General features: G+C 49.7%; 1 protein-coding gene across 1 annotated transcript in view; it reads left to right on the top strand.

Annotated features, from left to right (window-relative positions):
• The window catches only part of il1rapl2 (interleukin 1 receptor accessory protein-like 2), a 146,863-nt gene that overhangs the window by 83,177 nt on the left and 42,505 nt on the right, over positions 1-21,181 (top strand). The window contains exons 3-4 of the mRNA XM_084699179.1: positions 3,945-4,131; positions 4,483-4,636. Of these exons, the coding sequence (XP_084555305.1) occupies positions 3,945-4,131; positions 4,483-4,636 (341 nt within the window). The remainder of the gene's footprint in view (positions 1-3,944; positions 4,132-4,482; positions 4,637-21,181) is intronic.

Genomic DNA, 21,181 nt, shown 5'->3' on the forward strand with positions numbered 1-21,181 from the left:
CGACGCCCAGAATGTTCTGAATACCTCTCTGAGTGCAGGGGAGCCGCGGAGCAATTTGGAGTTTTTCAATCTGGGGCTATGAAGAGAGCGAGTGCTGTAGATAGTCTGTTAGGGGGAAAATCGATAGGAGCCAGAAAAGTCATTATGGAGGAATGACAGCGGGGCTGTCTGGTGTTAGACTGTGCTGGCAGACTCACAGAACACTCACTCGGGCAGAGAACGCGTGCACGAGGACGCAACACACATACACGCGCACACACATCATGGACAGCACGATGGCGCTCGAAAACAAACACACACGCTCTCACGGGGGAAGAAAACACGCTCACTCACATGCACACTCAAACTTGTGGGCAGGACTTTGACGGCCTACAGCAATGCCCCCGACATTAATGTCCTCTCCCAGTATGTGTGTGTGTGTGTGTGTGTGTGTGTTTGTGAAAGGTAGACACAAAGACACGGAGAGAGAGAGAAAGACAGTGCACTGTCGGCAGTTTTCCTGCAGAGCGCTTGTCTCTTTGATGTGGGGTTGCCTAGCGCCGTTGCCTAGCGCTGTGGCCCCTTGGGACAGCACCTATTAACCCTCCGCTCTCCTTTAACCTTGAACATGAAACCTTCACACTGATCCAGACACACACACTCTCACACACACACACTCACAAACACACACACATAATCACACACTCACACACACACTCACAAACACACACTCACACACACACTCACAAACACACATTCACACACTCACGGCATTGACTCATCACTAAGGAACAGTAGATGGAAGTCACTCCTCGAAAGGATCTGTTTGCTGTCGGAGCAACCGTCTCTTTCTGACAGATTCCAGTGTGTGTGCCTTTGCGTTTGTGCATGGGTGTGTGTGTCAGACAAGTTCTTACCTTGTTCTATGCACCATTCCTGATGAATACATGCTAAACCAGCTGTCTGGCATAGCCAGACACATTGGCAAATGCATATTAGTCTGGAACCTCTCGGTTCATTTTTGATTTCCAAGGGACGTCGTCAATGGGTGCTGGCCAAAATGCCTCTGGACGCAATTGGATAGAATTGGGTAAAGACAATCAAGACAACCAATCAGAGCAACAAGACGTCATCTTGGTTGTTCACAACAACTCCTCAATGGTACTCCTCTGTACAGTCATTGTATTGAACCCGCCCCTATCACATAAACCGTTGTGATTGGCCCAACCAGATCAGGTGGAAAGGCAGGGTGCTCGGACCCATCTGCCAGAGCAGATAAACTGGGCTGGCAGATGGGTGTGCTTCCCAGGCCAATGTAGAAGATATGTTTGTGTTCAGACTCCCAGGTGGGGCTGTCCATAGAGCTTTTGACTATGACCTCTTGGTTATAGTTTTGATGTAAGAGGTCTCAAGGTACTGCTTTACATACACACAAACACATACACACACACACAGCGTAGTTGTGGAACATTGAGAGGTCAAGATTGGATTGGTGAAACGTACACACAGGGACCTTAAGTGATGACTAAAAGGACTTGACAGACACACACACACAGTGAGATGAACATACTCCTCTGACCTCTGCTATCCCCCAGCGGAGAAGAAAACGACTTAATACTGTGATGTCTTCCTGTGGTGACTGTATCGAGAGAGAGAGAGAGAGAGAGAGAGAGAGAGAGAGAGAGAGAGAGAGAGAGAGAGAGAGGGAGAGAGAGAGAGAGAGCGAGAGAGAGAGAGAGAGAGAGAGAGAGAGAGAGAGAGAGAGAGAGAGAGAGAGAGAGAGAGAGAGAGAGAGAGAGAGAGAGAGAGAGAGAGAGAGAGAGAGAGAGAGAGAGAGAGAGAGAGAGAGAGAGAGAGAGAGAGAGAGAGAGAGGGGCAAGAGAGAGAAACAGGGCAGAGAGAAAACAGAGAGGACAGCATTAGCCTTTTATCCACTAGCTCAGACACCACACTGGCATCACCACCACACTGTTACCCTACAGGACAGGGCTAGCTCCTAATGGATGCTCCAGTGTGCCAAAGCCTATTCCACCCAGGCCCCTTGTCCCCAGGGAACACACACACACACATACATACACACTCACACCAACACACACACTGACCTCTGCTTCTCACGTGGCAGACTTCCTGAAGGTCGTGCGTGTGTGTCTTGGAGAGTGTGTTTGTGTGTGTCGTTGGGTTAATTGTGAAACAAATTCCCTGCACACATGAGCAGATGTAAACACCGAAGTGTGCAATGAGCAAAAAGACATTGCTCTTTATTAAGTGTGCGATTCATTTAGCAGAGGTGAAGATCAGATCCCACACACACACGCACGCACACGCGTACCCACAAGCACACACACTTCATGTTGGGGAAGCAAGGCAAGAAGAGCAGCAGTTCCAGGGATGAACTGCTGGCTGATTTTCAGTAACAGATGACTGAAGGTGTCCTCGTGACAGACAACGCACACACGCGTGGCATCAATTTGTCACGAGACACGCGCACACCAACCCACGCACGCACACACACACCGACACGGCCAAAGAGTGTGAAGAGAGTGTTTTATTCATAGGTCATTCTCTCTCACTGTTAATAAAGTGGTCCAGCTGTACCCAACTATCTCTCTCTCTTTCATAGTATCCTGGGAATGATGCCAGGAATCACAAACACACAGACACACACACACACAAATGCGTGCACACACCTCACAAACACATACCTCACACTCACACACACTTGCAGACCCACGCACAATGACGGACACACTCACACGCTTACGGACACATACACACTTACAGACACATACGATACACACACAGACACACTTACAGACACATACAATGCACACATAGACACACTTACAGACACATACAATGCACACACAGACACACACACACACTGAGACACACACACACGCACACGCGTACAAACTACACGCGCCGCACACTCACACGCTTACACACGCACAAGCACACACGCAAACACCCGCGCACGCACAAGGTCCCCCGGCGTCCGATGCAGGTCAATGTTGGATGTGTGATGTCATCAGGGTTGGCCCCACCCAGAGCTGTGTGTCGCCATGACCACTGGAGAGCCGGCCTGCCACGGGCCTCATGCATCTTCTATAGCACAGGATGCAACTGGCCCCTACCTAGCTGCAGGGGTCGCACGGAGCAGCTGTGTGTATGTGTGTGGGGGGGGGGGAGGTTCCTGTGTCTGTTAGTGTGTGTATATGGGGGGGGGGGAGGTCTCAGTGCATGCTTGCCCTCACATGATTTGACACTATTTTGAGGGTGAGCTTAACTATGATTGTCTGCCAAACTGACTGACTGACTGACTGACTGGCAGTCTGGCCCATTAGTCGGTTGACTGGCTGACTGGCTCTCTGCTTTAATGAGATGCTAATGTATTCCTTTCACAGTGTGGATTCTGCCACTTAAGGAGGAGCATGCCATTATTAATTGAAGGGTTGAGAACGTTGCACATATTACATGTTGCGCCTGCTGTGTGCACACATCTTCTTGGATGGACTCTAATTCCACATCGACAGCACTAACAATGTGTTTTCAACATCTGTATGGATCTCTAGGCTTTGCAAACTTGGAGCCCACTTCTCTATGAAGTTCTATTGTTGATTCTAGTGGAGGATCTACTGTTCCAGGTGGTTAACCAGAGAAGGCTTGTGGTTTCTGGCAGGGAGGGGGTACAGATAGGATAAGTGCTGGATAAGTGAGTGTGTACATGTGTGTGTGTGTGTCTGTGTGTTCATTGACGTGATAAGTGCTGTGTGTGGTGAGGGGCTGAGCTAGCCAGGAGCAGAGCCGTGCTGTGTCTGATCGATGTGCCGTTTGTGTGTGTGTGTGTGTGATAAACACTCCTGCATCAAAGGTGAACTTGGGAGAACAGAAAGCCTGATTTTTTTTCTGTTTGTGTGTGTCTGTGTGTGTGTGTGTGTGTATGTGTGCGCGTGTGCCCTCCGCAGGAACTCAACCTACTGCATGAAGGTGTCCATGTCGCTGGCGGTGGAGCAGAGTGACGAGGGTCTGTGTTTCAGCAGCAGGATCAAACACCAGGCCCAGGCCGAGGTCACCAAGAGCAAGATGATCAGCTGCCCCGACCTGGACGACTACCTGGCTCCCTACAAGCAGCCGCAGGTCACCTGGTACAAGGTGAACGCCCCCCCCCCCCACCCACACACACACGTAGACACGCACACGTGCACACATATGGACCCACCCGCACACAAACGCACAGGCTTGTTTCACCATCCCAGTGAGCACCTACAGTTCACTCCCTTCTCGAATGAAGTCGTCCCCAGCCCCTTTAACCCGAACCCTGATTGGACTTCTGGTCCCTATATGGTTAGTTAAACGAGACACACTCACAAACACACACACCTGAGACTAGGGAGGGGGAGTCATGTGACGGAGAACAAAACCGTGAAAGCTTTTCGGTGAATGTGGGAAGTTGTTAAAACTCTGTGAGTGTTTGTTTGTTTGTGTGTGTGTGTGTGTGTGTAGGAGTGTGAGAGGAAGGAGTGGCGTAGCTCCATCCAGGTGAACACCACCCATGTGTGGATCCCCGAGGTGGAGGAGGAAGATGGGGGCAACTACACCTGTGAGCTGCTGTATGGAAGCAGGCTGGTACGCAGAACCACCCAGCTCAAAGTCACAGGTAGGCCTCTGCGTGTGTGTGTGTGTGTGCTGTGACAACGTGACACATCGATTATGTGTCAGTAATTATGCAGACTGTCATGGTCTCTCGGGCTGGGAAACATCCAATGTCTGCTCCCAGGATGCACTTTTGAAACCTTTTCCTCAATATGACATAACTCTGTAGGCCTCAGGCTCAGGGAGCACAGTTAAAAACCCACGCTCCGTAGGGACACTCTGCAAAAGCCCGTCGGAGCCAATCCCCACTAGCTCCGCGTCACATGACTCTTTGGGATCGTGGGAAACACTTACGTTTGAGGGTGTGTGTGTGTGTTTCCTATCGCTCAAAACCCAACAAGCCACTACACCAGCCAGGATAGACGCAGTAGCAACAACTGCCTTCACCGACTAAGGACACATCTCACCCTAAACCAGGACTCTTTCAGTTCATGTTGTTGCAGTCCAGCACAAGTGTGCTAGCAGGCTGTTTGGCAGGAACCAAAAGCAGAAACATGAACATAAGATGACACTTAATATGCAAATAGCAAGTGCGTACGCGTGTGTGTTTGTTTATGTCCAATCAGCAGCTTACTCAAGCCAGGCTACGATGAAATAGTGTATTTTATTTGGGATGAGTTTATCCCTGTTTGGGACCAGTGTCAGAGCAAAGCATGCTGGGATTCCAGGCCAGTGCGTCTGACCGCTTGGCCCTGAGCTGGATGTTTGGGCAGTGTGTTTGAGTGTGTATGTATGTGTGTGTGTGTGTTTGAGCGTGTGTGTCTGTGAGCGTGTTTGAGTCCTTACTGACTGCAGAAGGAGCAGCTGCCAACTGCAGTGTGAAATCAAGCCCCCAGCTCATACATCCAGCCCCCTCACCCCCCCCCCCTCCAAACACAGCCCAGCCAATCACATGAGCCCTGCAGCCTGGCTGCAATAACCTCCTCTGCTCCAAACAGGAAGCCAGACCAGCAGTTAGACTCCGATCTACATTAACCTACTGCAGCTCACTGCCTCTCCCTGATGGATCTCAGCACACACACACACACACACGCACGCACAGAGGATTTTCACACACACACACTCATGTAGCGTCTGTCAGTGTTTGTTAGCAGTGTGGGTGCTGGAACATTCTTCAGACAGTGGTGTAGAGCATGATGTTGATGTGTTGTTGATTACACATGGTTGCCAGGGATGATGACCTGTGACCCCAGATGGGATGTTAAATAGCTGCTGTACTGAAAGGTCAGGGTCTAGACAGGGTCAATGCAACCTGGCGAGAGAGAGAGAGAGAGAGACAGAGACAGAGACAGAGACAGAGACAGAGATTCACAGACAGGCTCAGATTAAAACAGAGACAGACAGAGAAGGAGAAAGAGAGAGAAATAAAGAAAAAGAGAGAGAGAGGGGGAGAGGGAGGTCATCCAGGTCTTTCTAGCTGCCAGCGGTCTGCCTCATTAAAGCGTCCTTGTTGACAATCAGACCAGGAAAACATCCTACTCCCGCTTAGTGGTCAGGGTAGACGGGGGAAAAGGAGAGATCAAAAGAGAACGAGAGAAGTAGGAAGACCAGGGAGAGAAAGGGAGAGGGAGGGTGTGAGAGAAACACACACATTTCTCTCTATCTCTCTCCCTGGTCTTCCTACTTCCTAGAGAGAGAGAGAGAGAGAGAGATAGAGAGAGAGAGAGAGAGAGAGAGAGAGAGAGAGAGGAAGAGAGAGAGAGAGAGAGAGAGGAAGAGAGAAAGGGCAGTAAGGAAAATCTGAGATAGATGGAGAGGGGGGTGTGTGAGAAAAATGAAGAGAAAGAGAGAGAGAGAGAGAGAGAGAGAGAGAGAGAGAGAGAGAGAGAGAAATGCAGAGGAACAGAGATGGAGTTGGTGGAAATATGAAGATTCACCCCAGATAAGAGCATGAGACTAAGGGTAACACCCACTGAAATCCTCCTCGTGTACAAACAAATGTATATAAATCACTGTAGAAGGAATATTCATGTTGGGTTTCCTCTCCAGCGAGTGGACGACAGGGAAGGAGTGTGTGTGTCCATATGGACTGTGATACTGCAGTCATGGTTAGTTCATGGTACACACACACACACACACACACACACACACTGACAACATGACCCTCCAGCTGCCTTCAGGACCAATCAAGCTTTGCTCCCTGTGTGTGTGTGTGTGTTAGCATGTGTGCTTGCGCATTTAAGTGTGTGTCCCTCCGTGTGTTCAGCTTTTCGTAAGTGGGTGTCCCCTCCGTGTTTGCGTGTGTGTGTGTGTCATGTGGCGTGAGACTTGTGGGAAGCAGGGCTTCAGATTTGTGCCTCTAACCACCATGACCGCAGCAGAAAGGCTCTCTCAGCTGCCAGCATGGTGCATGAATATTTCAGCGGCATTTCAAAGAAAAATGCCTCTTATAAAGGAATGCGGTGTTCAGGCTAAATATAACAGTCATCGCTGTCTCACCAACCGTGGAGCTACGACGCGCTATCTCCGTTGGACTACTAGGTAACAGCACTTTTAGACAAACACACGCACACAAGTGAGCAGACAGGAAGATTGGATTCTCAGTATGGGTCTCTTCCTTTTCACCTTTTTTCCCATTGTAGTTTAGCAGGTCAGTCTGTTAAACCACTCTTGCTTGTGTCTCTTCCTCTCTGCTACTCTCTGTCTCTCTCTTTCCCCCTCTCGTTCTCTCTCTCTCTGCCCCCCCTCCCCGTCTCCGTAAACTATATGACCTAGTTCTCTTTCTCTGTCCTGCAGTGATTCATCATGTGATAGCCAGTGTTCACAGGAGGCTGCCCTGGTCTCAACCCCCTGAAACCTTACCCCTCTCACTCTCTATCTATCTATCTCTCCCTCTCTCTCCCCCCTCTCTCTTTCTCGCTCATAAAATAAGGGGGCACATTAGTCCTCAGCAAAAACGTTAGACGGTGGTCGACCACAAGCATGACAGATGACCTTCGATGTGAGGCTCTCACCTGCAGTCACGTGACCCTCACCTGTAGTCACATGACCCTCACCTGCGGTCACATGACCCTCTGTTTCCCTTCCCAGACCAGCTAGACTGACTCTGCTGGCCTCGGTGTCGAGCGACAAATGGACGCTCATAGATCCTGACCAGACCAACGCCTCTTCTCCAAACCTGCGTCAGATTATCATCCCGCCATGCCCGGCCCAGCCCGACCTGGACTGACAGGAGTGAGACATTCCGCGTTCGCTCTTCGCAAACCAGAAGTGGCCTCCGCGGCTGGCCGTCAGTGTCCCCAGACCTGCCGGCGAGCGAGTCCGAGGACAGACGGGACTGACGCCCAGTTGAGCCGAGGTCTGGCGGTCCCCTGGTGACCCTGTGTTACTGTCACGCCGGGTCACCAGGGGACCTCGGGATGGGAAACAGAGGTGCCCCCCTCGGAGCAGTGCAGGACGTGCAGGCCCCCCCCCTCACCTCCCGCCCCCCCCGGGTTGGCTCAGTGGCTTGTAAAATGAGAAGGTTGAGGAGCGTGATGTGTGCATGGGCAGGAAACGCTTAGTCAGTGGTCCGATAATCACATCATCTCACCTAGATACTTCCCTGCAGAATGGACAGCTGACTCCCACACCCCCCCCCCTCCCCCCTCCCCCCCCCACACACACACACACACGTCTGAGAAGAAACAACAGGCTGACATCTGAATCTGTTTACAGCCAGTCAAGCGATCAGGGGGAGAACTTTGTTATGTGCGCTACTTCGCAAACTCTTTCTGCTGTTGTAACAGCTTATCTGAGATCAGGCTGTCTGCCGACATGTCCTCCAGCCCAATATGCTAATTCCCACAGATAAGACATGAAAGGCAGCTGAAGTAACTGTCCCAGTTATAATGGGAGATGGCCATTTCCTGAACACACACTGAAAGGCTTTTGCATAAAAACCAGAAGCCACACAAGGCTATTTTCGACGCCAACTCGCAGACAATGGCAGAAGAGAGAGAGAAAGAGAGAGAGGCCCCCAGCCGGGCCAACCCACCAACCATAGTTTTGTTTCTGTCTTTCTTTTCCTTTCTTTTCCCTCTTTTCTCCTCCCATCCCCTCTCTTCTCCTCGCCTCTCTCCTCTCCTCTCTCCTCTCCTCTCTCCTCTCTTCTCTCCTCTCCTTTCCTCTCTCCTCTCCTCTCTCCTCTCCTTTCCTCTCTCCTCTCCTCTCTCCTCTCCTCTCCTTTCCTCTCTCCTCTCCTCTCCTCTCCTCTCCTCTCCTCTCTCCTCTCCTCTCTCCTCTCCTTTCCTCTCTCCTCTCCTCTCTCCTCTCCTTTCCTCTCTCCTCTCCTCTCTCCTCTCCTTTCCTCTCCTCTCTCCTCTCCTCTCCTCTCTCCTCTCCTCTCTCCTCTCCTTTCCTCTCTCCTCTCCTCTCCTCTCCTCTTCTGTCTCCTCTCTTCCCTTCTCTTCTCTTCTCCTCTCCTGTCTTCTCCTCTCTAATATCCAGCCTGCCAGTAGTGTTGAGACCACTATTGTTAAGAGCACATAATTGACCCATTGTGTGGTGACCAAGCCATGGTTATCACATCATTCCCATTCAAAGTGCTGCCCGGGGTTGATCATCTAATAAATCAGTCTGATCTGGCTGTGTGTGTGTGTGTGTGATCAGTAGGTTGACTTTCAACCCTCACACTGCAGATTGGTATTGATTATAATTCTGGAGTAGTTCAAATGACGTTTTGACTGACAAGTCTGTCATCTTCTCTGCTCTCTGCCTGTCTCTATCTCTTTTCCTTTTCGTTCTGTCTCTCCGTCTCTCTTTCTGTTCCCCCCCCCAACACTGTTCACCCTCCTCTCTTTTTCATTCCCTCCCTTTATTCCTCTATCTGTTTCTACTTTAGTCACTCTCTCTCTCTCTCTCTCTCTCTTGCCTTCTCTGTTGTATTCAATCTTTTCATGTCTCCTCCCTAAATTTGGGAGGGGTTGAATGAATTTGACACCATCAGAAGCAACAGAACTAAAATAAGTGTGTCTGTGTGTGTGTGTGCGTGAGTGTGTGTGTCCGCTGTGGGATGACGCCATCAGAAGCACCAGTAGGTCCACCGGCGATGCAGGAAAAGGGGCAGAAAATCAACCTATTCCTTAGTATTAGTCCAATAGAACTATGGGTGACCCCACCATCCCCTTCATGCACACACCCTCACACACACACTCTCTCTCACACACACACACACACACTCTCATACACACACACCTCTTACACATCTCATACACCAGCCATTAAAACTAGCAAATGGAAAGGTGCTATGCATATAAGCAAACGTCGTAGTTATGCTGTGTTGTGTGTTTATTGCAAATGTTATCTGCGTGTTTGTGTGAAGCTTTGTACAGACTGTGGCAATACTTTTCCTTGTAATAGGACCGTAAAGAAGCTATCTATGATAACTCAATATCGCCCACAAAACCATTTAAAGTTAAACTGTGTTTTCAACCCAATCCTGGGATTTTACACACAGACACACACACACACATAAACTGAGCTGTAACAAGGTGTGTGTGTGTGTGTGTGTGTCTCAGGGGACCTGAGGGCTGTGTCTGCCTGCTCAGCCTGAAACACTGCAGATAAACTCTTCATCTGGGTTTCTGGGGGCGGACGTATCGGTGGGTTATCGTCCAATCTGCGTGTGTGTGTGGGTGTGTGGGTGTGTGCGTGTGTGTGGTCCGCAGAGTGTGGAGACACAATGAGAGAAGAATGGGCCTATTACTGCATGGTGTCATCGCCCAATGTCACCGTGGCAACACTTCAGCAGTTCCCTAAATGGCCGAGAGGGGGGAGGCGGAGGAGGGCGGGGATGGGATGGGGGTGGGTTGGGGGGGGGGGGGGGGGGCAGGTAGGGGGAGGCAGGGTTGAGGGAGGCTGGGAGGGATACACACTGAAGTGGCATGACAGAGTGATTTATAACCAGGCCATGGGAGGCTAAGGAGAGAGAGGGGGGAGGCAGGGGAGGAGAGGAGAGGAAGGGAGGAGATAGGAGTGGGGGTATGGGGGATACGGGGAGAGGAGAGGAGGGAGTGAGAGCGGAGTGGAGAACGGGACCGGGAGGAGGAGGAGGAGGAGAGATAGAGTCGAGGCCAGCAGGATCACCTCTGCTGATGACTCAGCACTGTCGGGCGATGGTCACCGTCTCCTCGGCGATGGGAGAGCGGTCTGGCAGAGGGAATGACAAGGCTGGACCAGGCCCACTCCTCCACACTTTCACTTCCCAGGCTGCACATCCCCATTTACTGCTGCAGTCCACCAGGCCTCCACACACTGCAGTCTTCCAGTACAGTCCTCTAGTTCTCTGGTCCTCTAGACCTTAAACCCTGCAACACTGTATGTTCCAGCACCAGTCCTCTCCTCCAGCCCCTAGTCCTGTCTCCTAGTCCTCCAACCCCTAGTCCCTGTCTCCTAGTCCTCCAGCCCCTAGTCCTGTCTCCTAGTCCTCCAGCCCCTAGACCCTGTCTCCTAGTCCTCCAGCCACTAGTCCCCGTCTCCTAGTCCTCCAGCCCCTAGTCCTGTCTCCTAGTCCTCCAGCCCCTAGACCCTGTCTCCTAGTCCTCCAGCCCCTAGACCCCGTCTCCTAGTCCTCCAGCCACTAGACCCTGTCTCCTAGTCCTCCAGCCACTAGACCCTGTCTCCTAGTCCTCCAGCCACTAGACCCTGTCTCCTAGTCCTCCAGCCACTAGACCCTGTCTCCTAGTCCTCCAGCCCCTAGTCCCCGTCTCCTAGTCCTCCAGCCACTAGACCCTGTCTCCTAGTCCTCCAGCCACTAGTCCCCGTCTCCTAGTCCTCCAGCCACTAGTCCCAGTTATCCAATCCTCCAGACCCTAGACCCACTCTTCCAGCTCAATTCTCTCTTCCACCCCTGTTCCATCAGGCCCTATTCCTGCAGCCTCCTCCTCTCTGATCCAGGCAGAGCAGACTGGAGCAGAGGCTTCATCTCTCCAGAGAGGACTTGATAAATAAGTGGATTATTAAAGCAACCATCACCTGCTAATTCAGCTGCAGAAAGACTCACACCATTGAGGCTTTCTACCCACAGTGGAACTAAACCTGGGATTACCCCAGTAATGATATTACTGTTAGGGGTGTGTACTGTATGTGTCTGTGGGTGTGTGCGTTTCCCCAGTTGAGACCAACAGTCGGAAGCCCTGCAGTGCCTCAGAGCAACTGTGTGATGTCTGTGAGTTTGTGCATTTGTGTCTGTGTGTCTCTGTGCGTCTGTGAGTCGGTGTGTGTGTGTGTGTTGTGTAACTGTGTGCGTGTGTCTGTGTGCGCAGGCCTGTCTGTGTCTGTTGTAAGAGGAGCCAAAGCTAGAAGATAGGAAGCCTGCTGTGATGCGTTGTATTCCATTATCAGACCATTCGCAGACACAGAGACACACGCTCACGCACACAAACACTCTCACACACGCTCACGCTCACAAACACATTCACACACGCTCACGCTCACACACCACAGAGCTGAGGGTCTCCAGATAGAGGAAAAGATGTATTCACAGCTGGTAATGAGCTGGATAATTAATGAGGCTGACATCCATCACATTCTCAACCAGCCCATTGTCTCAGACGTCAGCGGCTGTGTGTGTGTGTGTGTGTCTGTGTGTGCGCGAGCGTGTGTGTGCAAATGTGTGTGAAGAAATGTGAATCGAGTGTGAGGTAATGAACTGTGGAATTATTCAAGCGCACTTTATTAAAAAAGCTAATAGTTTTCTCTGTGTGTTAATTTGCTGTGTAATAACGGAACAGTGAGAGAGAGAGAGAGAGAGAGAGAGAGAGAGAGAGAGAGAGAGAGAGGGAGGGAGAGAGAGAGAGAGAGAGAGAGAGAGAGAGAGAGAGAGAGAGATAGAGAGAGAGAGAGAGAGAGACAGGGAGAGAGAGAGAGAGAGAGAGAGAGAGAGAGAGAGAGAGAGAGAGAGAGAGAGAGAGAGAGAGACAGGGAGAGAGAGTGTGGGAGAGAAAGAGAGAGGGAGTTGGTACTGGCGACGGAGTCCTGTGATCTGTCAATAGATGGCACACACTGCCACACATAGATACAAACAGACTTGTCGGAGGGGTTCTACGGTCAGACAATGGGCTCGTTCCACCAACCCTTCCTCCATGTTCCGGTGACTAATGTGATTCTTATGCACTAATGTCAGACTCTGAACTTTTGAGGATGGTTCCTGTTTGAAAGATGCAATTCAAGAGGCCTGGCTTTTAACAACACAGCTCTTTCTCTCTCACCGTTTTTATATTTTGCCAGCTGGGTTCACCGCTACCACTGGTATGGAGTGAGTGTGTGTGGATGCATGAGGGAGTGTGTGTGTGTGTGTGTCGGAAGGAGGATGACAGGGAGGTGAGAGACTATTGTGACTGGCAGGCTGAGGTCAATGCTGTCTGCAGACATCTAAAGAGAGATAGGGTCGGAAACTGTGATCTGTTGACCGTGAGTCACCGAGTCCTTTCCTGTCTGTGTAAAGACACTGAGGATGGTGTGTCTAGCTGTGACTCAGACAGAGAAGAAAGGAAGAGTCGCGGTGCTATTTCCAGTGGACCAGGTTCCACAGTAGAGATAAATCATTTATCCAAGAGGGAGGAGGTTTTTTGTTGACATGTCTTATCTCTCTCTCTCTCTCTCTCTCTCTCTCTCTCTCTCTCTCTCTGTCTCTCCGGCTCACTCTCTCCCGTTCTCTCTGTATATCTCTCTTGCATGCTTACTTTCAACTCGACTCTATCTGTCTATCTCTCTCTCGTTCACTCTCCCTCGCTCTCTCCATATATCTCTTTTGCGCGCTTACTCTACTCTACTGTCCTCACTCTCTCTTTCGCCCCTCTCTTCTCTCCCTCTCTCTGAATAGAATATTTGCGGCACAGTGGCGCACTGCCTTGAACGGCCTCCCTCCGGCACAAAAGTCTTGGGCTCCATCCCTGCTTGAGGGCCTTTTTTCCGGTTCTTTCTGTGTGGAGTTTGGGGTGTTCTCCCTCTGCTCACATGGGTTTCCTCCACAAAAGAGCCCTAATGTAAAAACACGCAGAACAGATTGCTCACTTGTCCATGTCCCTGGCCAGGGGGCGGGTGCTTGGTCTGGCCTCTGGGTGTTGCTGAGGTGGCTGGCCACTGCTCCTACTTGCCCTGGGAAGAAGGGAAGGATGGGATGGGTAAAAAAGGCAGGGAAGGTATTTTCTCTGGTGGACGCTTCTCCGCTCCCTGCACATTGTGTGTAAACCACAATGTGAGATCGATAAAGGTCCGTTCTTCTTCAGTTACCGAGATGGAAAGGTGTTTCCTGCGTCTCTTTCTGAAACCCCTCTGTTCTCTCTCCTCAGCTGACCTCAGAGTAATAGGTCCCCGCCTGGAGCATGTTAGCACGGCGTCCACAGAGCTAAGCTATGCTAAATCCATGGTGTGTTAACAGATGGGCTAAAGGGCCTAAACGAACACCCTTGAATATATACAATTGGCTGACTGAAGATCCACAGGCATGGTCAGCTGGGGTAACTGCTCGTTTCCAACCGCTATCCTGAAACCACATCAAAGTGGGGAGTCAGCAGTGAATGGCTCGGTCACTGACCACCGTGGAGGGATCCAGGCCGGGTGCCGACCTTCGGACCCACCCCCCAGCAGGGCTGTTCTCCTCCCTGCCTCTCAGATACCTGACTCACACAGACACCTCCAGGTTCCCCCAGCAATGAACCAGCACCAGCCATCCCCTCACCTTTAGCCAAACCTCGAGTAAAAAGGGCCTCATCGCAGAGCAAAATGGCTAACAACTATGCTAGCACCCTGGGATGAGGGTAGGAAGGTGGTGTAAAAACCGGGATAAACTGGATCTGGAGACTGTATAGAAAGCGAGAGGTACAGATAGAGATCCAAATAAATAAACCCCCAAAAAATTCACTCTAAAGTAGCGCTCAACGCCACAACTCTAGATAGCAGCATATGACGGATGCTGATAGCAAAGGTATCTATCTATAAGATAATGTTATTGTTTTTATTCCAGGCAGAAAAGGCCTGTGTGCTGCTATCAACCCCTGAAGTTCCACATAGACTGGCTGTAACTACTTACCTGCCTCGTTCTCTGGTGAATGGGTTTCTCATTGCTATTGTACACTGGTCCATTGTGTAGGTGTGTCTGTGTGTGTGTGCGTGTTTGCATGCGGGTGGGTCTTCCAGTTTGTGTGTGTGTGTGTGTGTGTGACAGTACAGAACAGCTGTACCATTGAACAGCAGCTGATGTGTCGATGAAGATGAGCAGAAAAGATCAATGAACGTGAAGATGTGACAGGAGAAAAAAAGACACATTCACTCATCCACTCAGCGTGTGTGCGCGCGCGTGTTTGCGCGTGTGAAATTGAAAGACAAGGCCACTCAGCCTCCCTCCATTTTATTTCCCCGTCACGTAAAGTCAGTACCATCAAACAGGTGTCTGACATTCTCTCTCTCTGCCGTCCCAAACACTCAGCTGTCAGAGTGGCTGTATGTCAAACCACAGCTGCACTCCAGCACGACAAAGTGTGTGCGCGTCTGCGTGCGTGCACGCCCACGTATTTGGTTACGGCGGGAGTGTGGGGGGACACTGGAGTGATGTAGCTATCTTAGAGCTCGTTAACATTTACACAAGACAGCCTGCGATGTTTACAGTTCCATTAAGGCCGGGGAAGACACAGGGATGTAGCTGACGTTTCTGCAAACCCAAATGACACCCGTGTTCTGGGGAGGGGGTAGTGGTACCAGAGGACTGGACAGGACTGTGTTGACCTTCAGGCCTGATCTGTAAGCCGCCCAAAACCCAGACGTGACTGAGAGGAGCTTGCGGGGAGGAGTGAAAGAGATGATCCTTAAGAACCGTTAGCGAAAGACAAATAGACGCGTGTTGTATTTGTCTCGTCACTGGGCAGAAGCCTTTGAAGGCATCTGCTCTGTTGAGCCTTGTCGGCGAGTCGTCTTGGGTGTGGCCGCGCGTTCGTTCAGTAATGCTGTTATTCCTTAATTAGACGGCGAGGAGATAATGTCATCAAGGACACAGCTTGTGTCCTCTCGCCGTCGTAGCACAGGGCACGCACACACGCACACATACACACACACATACGCACACATACACACAGACATACAGTATATAGACCATTTATTCAAAAGTATTTTCCTATCAGTTACCATGGCCACCGTACCACCACGATGTGTGTCAAGGAAAAGAGAGAGTGGGCGTGCGCTATAGAACAAACATTCACATGAAAGATAAACATGAAGACACGCTCGCGCGCACACACACACGCATACACACAAATGCTTGTCTGGTTCAAAGGCGGAAATGTCATTTCCTCCTATTGGAGCATGACAATAAGCAGAGTGGTTGAAAACGTTGTGTGCGGTGTGTGTGTGCGTGCGGCGTGTTTTTTTTATGCATGTGAATGTGTGTCTGTGTGTGTGTACGTGTGTGCGTGTGTGTCTGTGTGTGTGTGCGTGTGTTTGAGGTGGCAGGGAGACTGCAGAAGGATGGCCGACGTCTGCTCTGTGGTTGAGGTGTTCCCTCCATGTGGAGGTGGACCATGGAGGAGGAGAGGAGAGGAGGGCAGAGAAGGGGAATAAGACAGCGGTGGGAGGACAGCATATGGGTAGACGGATGTCTGGCGTAACTCTCCGTAGAGACCCCCCCCCACCACCACCACCACCCCCGATTCAATTATCAGACTTAGCAGAGAACCACTCTCGTGTTATTAAAAACCCCAAAAGCTTTGTTTAATGTGTGGAGTTTGGGTATGAGAAAAGCCTCTAAAGAAAGGAAATTGGAAAACCTCCACAATCTGAACATCTACTGATGCACAAAGAGAAACCATGCCTCCCAGACTCAGTCTCATTCGTTCTGTTCAGAGGAAAAGGGGATGTTCTGTACAGTATGTGTGTTAAGATCTCACTCTTTTGCGAAGTATTTAATACATGTTGAATATTTGAATGTAGACTAAACGCTCAATGTTTTTGGGGGCTTTCGAAAATGAAGGGTCGGAGTTCATGTGGCAAGAGGATTTGCAGTTGGTTGTGACATGGCAGAGACGTCGAGCAATCGTCTTTTCCGATTGTGGGTGAGCGCCTCGAAAATCCGTGTCCAATCCGCTTCCCTTGTGCTCTGCTCGTCCATCTCATCTTCAGCCATCCTCTCCACTCAGGTCTGGAGATGATGACCAGAACTATCAATTTAGTCATCCCTGTTCTCACTTCTCCTCTCTCCTCCTCTTTATTATAGTTTCACCCCATCTCTGTCTTTTCCCCATTCCTTTCTCTCTACTCTTCTCTTCTTTTCTCTAATCTTCATCTTCTGTTCTCATCCCTCTTTCCTCTCTTTTCAGTGATAATAGTCCTTCAGGGCAAACTGAGTTAATTGTCGGTCTAATTTGCCAATCCACCCGGGCCCTTTATATCTTTTAATTTACACAATTATTGAAAATATTATTACTTAATTACCACTCGTAACCTCGGTTACGGTGTCGTGTAGAGGGAACAATCCACATAGCTCTGAGGACTGACCTCCATTAAAAATCTCTAATGGGCTTTCAACATGGCTGCAAGAAAATCTCTTCTCATAATTCACTGGGAGAGTCTATGGAAGTGCATGCATGTGTGTGTGTGTACTCTGTCTGTGTTTGCTTTGTATGTGTGTGTATCTGTCCCCTATGTGTGTATTGGATTGTAAATAAGTCTTTAAAGTCCGGTAGTTATTTATTCTGTTTCTGAGCTGTGAAATCTATTTTCCAAACCATTGTTTAACCTGGGTAAGTCATGGCCAGTCCCTGGTCACCACCAGACTTCTCCAAGCCCTCATCTGAACCTCATGTCAAGGTCATCCACATGCATTCGTACAGTTCATGCCAATGACCGAGTCTGCTGGCTGTCTCTCTGTGTTTGGCTACTCTGGCCTATCCCTCTAGGACCATGATAATCATCTTTCTCCTGCCACAGTCAGTGGACTCATCTGGACAGGGGAGGATGTCCCTCCCTCCCCCTCTCTCTCTCTCTCTCTCTCTCTGTCTCTGTCTCTCTCTCTCTCTCTCTCTCTCTCTCTCTCTCTCTCTCTCTCTCTCTGTCTCTCTCTCTCTCTCTCTCTCTCTCTCTCTCTCTCTCTCTCTCTCTCTCTCTCTCTCTCTCTCTCTCTCTCTCTCTGTCTCCCTCCCTCTCTCTCTCTCTCTCTGTCTCTCCCTCCCTCCCTCCCTCCCTCCCTCCCTCCCTCCCTCCCTCCCTCCCTCCCTCCCTCCCTGTGTCTGTCTGGGTCGGTCTGTGTCTGTCTGTATGCACTAAAATAATTTGTTTTCACTCATCATGGATATATTCTACAGTTTGGTCCTCTGCACTATAAATACAATGGTAGTTGTGTCTCTTTCTCTCTCTGCCCCCCTCCCCTGTCCCTCTCCAAATGGCAAATCTGTTCAACGGTATTTCATCACAACGGAGCAGCAGAGCATCTGCATTTCAAATGCCAAACTCTGAATCCGTGTCCTCCTCCTGTTCCTACCTTTTCATACAGGAGCGTCCCCCTCTCCTTCTCTCCTCCCTTGTTCCTCTTCCCCCCTCGTCCTCTCCCTCCACCTCCTCCTCTCTCTTCCTAGCTGTTGTCCCTAGCACGCAGCATATCACATCACCCAAAGAGAGTCGGCTCTGTCTCATAACATGGTATAAGGCTGCCTCAATCAAACACACACACACACACACACACTTGTGAGTGTGTGCAGGTTCGTCTGTTGGAGGTGACCCACGTCAGTCAGGAGCAGGATGCCATATGCCCACCTGATCTGTAGGGCAGGCAGAGTCGTGTGTGTGTGTGTGTGTGTGTGTTTGTAAGTGTGTGTGTGAGAGATTCAAGCTGCCACCTCTTCTATTGGCCTGCCCACCTATTCTCCTGGGGTCTCATTATAAGCATGGCATTCAGACAGACAAGCCGGCAACTGAGACAATTGATGTTATTTTTATGCGGCTTTTACCCGCTTATCTGTACCAGGGTTAGCTTTGAAAATGTTTGTTTGTGCGTGTGCGTGTGTGTGTGTGTCTGTTCACCTTTCTATGTGTGCATGTTTGTCTTTGTATACCTGTCAGTTGACAGCCTGAGGTGGGGGAGACTTCTCCAGCTGTGCTCATGACACGTCTGGGTGTGTGTGTGTGTGTGTGTGTGTGTGGGCGTGTGCTAAACTCCAACATTGATCAGCATGTGTATCTACAGATACAGAGTGTGCCCTGAGGTGCTGCCACACATCAGATACCGAGATTCAATATGGGGATTGCGAAATATACAAGAGCCCTAGGCTGTGTGTGTGTGTGTGTGTGTGTTTGTGGCGTCCTGGTGACAGGTCCATAAAGCTGCCTTAGTGCCAACTCAGCTGCTCTTGAGAAGAGCGGACACTCAGTCAATACAGCAGAATATTGAATCTGCTGCTACAGGAGCTCCCCAGCACAACGGCACCTTACTACAAGGAGGGAGGGAGGGAGGGAGGGAGGGAGGGAGGGAGGGAGGGAGGGAGGGAGGGAGGGAGGGAGGGAGGGAGGGAGGGAGGGAGGGAGGGAGGGAGGGAGGGAGGGAGGGAGGGAGGGAGGGAGGGAGGGAGGGAGGGAGGGGGGAGGGAGGGAGGGAGGGAGGGAGGGAGGGAGGGAGGGAGGTTGAGATGAAAAGGTAGGGAATGAGAGAAAGTAGAGGGGGAGAGAGAGAAGGGGAGAGAGAAAGTGAGAGAAAGGAATAAAGAGAGATACTTTTGGTTTGGTCAAAGTGACATCGCCTATGTTCCACATAAATGGGGTACAATGTGGTCAATGACAAGCAACAGAGGTGTGTGTGCTTCTGAGTGTGTTTGTGTGTGTGTGCATGGCGGGGGGTCTGCAGGTAGTTGGGATTCATATATATGTATTTGTCTGGGTAGTGTGATGGTTCCACATACATGGGGTACAATGTTGTCAATGCCAAGCAACAGAGGCATGTGTGCTTGTGTGTGTGTGTGTGTGTGTGTGTGTGTGTGTGTGTGTGTGTGTGTGTGTGTGTGTGTGTGTGTGTGTGTGTGTGTGTGAGTGTGTGTGTGTGTGTGTGTATATATATAGCACTGGTGTGTGTGAATGTGTGTTTTTGTATATATAAGATGTTCTGTATTCATGTATACAGCAGGCCAGGGTTTTAGAGACCAGGCCAAGTTAGTTCTGGAGCCCAGCGGGGGGCTGTGTGTGTCTGTTTGTGTCTGTGTCTGTGTGTGTTCTTTGTTTGTTTATTGGTCTGGAGGGCAGTTAGAGGGTAAGGAGTTCACTTATATAATTACTGAAAACAATACTGTCAACATGTGATATGCACTATCATGCAATGTCTGGAGGTGAACAGCGCTTAGTAGGCTTGTCTTGTGTTCGTGGGTGTGACTGTGTGTGTGTGCATTAGTAGTGTGTGTTTTTACAATTCGCTTTCATTGGCGTGTAGCCTGGTAACAAACTCATTTGCACCTGAGTTCATTAAGCCTTCATCTTAACTTTAAGACAAGCTCCTAGTGTACAAAATCAGAATCAGCTTCATTCACCAAGTAACTTTGCACAAACAAGGAATTAACTATGGCAGGAAGGTGCATACGGTAAACATGTACTTTGAAATATAAAATGTAGAAAATATAAAAAGTAGAAAATTAACAACAGTATCTAAATTATTCTAGCCAATACTATACAATGTAAAAAGTTAAATATAAAAATGTAAAATAAGATGTAAGTGCAAAAATTGTGCAATGTGCAGTAAAGGCCTACTGTACTGGTATAAATGTACTGTAGAGTTGTGATGAGATAAGCTAGCCAACCAGGACTGTCCCAGGCTGAGAGTGACTTCCTGTCCAGTACAGTAGCTGTTGGGAACTGATAAGACCTGGCTAATGGATCCAGAGCTTCCTCATCACTCATCGTCAGGCTCTGGGACAAGAGCAGAGCTACTCATCTTTAATCATCCACAATCATACCGCTTTCATTCTCCAAGTATTAATGAGATGAGGTTAATGTCTGCTTCTCCTGTTGGCTCAACAGTGAAAACTTTGCCGACTTTCTCAGCATCCCACTTCTCACCCATTCTCCTCTCTTCACCTCCTTTTTCCCTCTCATCCTCCCTTGTTTTTTTTTGACGGCATCTCTCTCTTTCTGTCTCTCATTATCGTTCCCTGAATCTCTCATCTCTTTCTTCCTTTCTCTCATCACCATTCAGAATCTATCCTTCTCCATGCTTTCCTCTTGATCCGTCTGTCCTCTCTCCTCTTTCTATCCATCTCTCTTTTTGCCTCTCTCTTTTTCTGTCTCTCTCTCTCTTTCTTTATGTCTCTCTCTCCCCAACCAGTCGCATCAGTCAGGCTAGTCTACTAACAGTCAGCTTCCGCTGTGATACCCAGGTGGAAAGGGTTATGATCAGAATCTGAATCAGAATGGGTTTTTATTGCCATGTAAGTAAACACAAACACAGAATTTACTGTGGCAGGAAGGTGCATACCATGAACATATTATTAATTATTAATATTTTTTGTAGAAAAAGCAGAAAGTATTACTGGTAATAAAATAATACTAAAGTTTAATACTAAAGAGCTAAAAATGTCCTAAAGATCCAAACAATATACTAAAGAGC

The sequence above is a fragment of the Hypomesus nipponensis genome, chromosome 1 (genome assembly GCF_054491055.1).
Source record: "Hypomesus nipponensis isolate SF chromosome 1, ASM5449105v1, whole genome shotgun sequence".
Classification (NCBI taxonomy): domain Eukaryota; kingdom Metazoa; phylum Chordata; class Actinopteri; order Osmeriformes; family Osmeridae; genus Hypomesus; species Hypomesus nipponensis.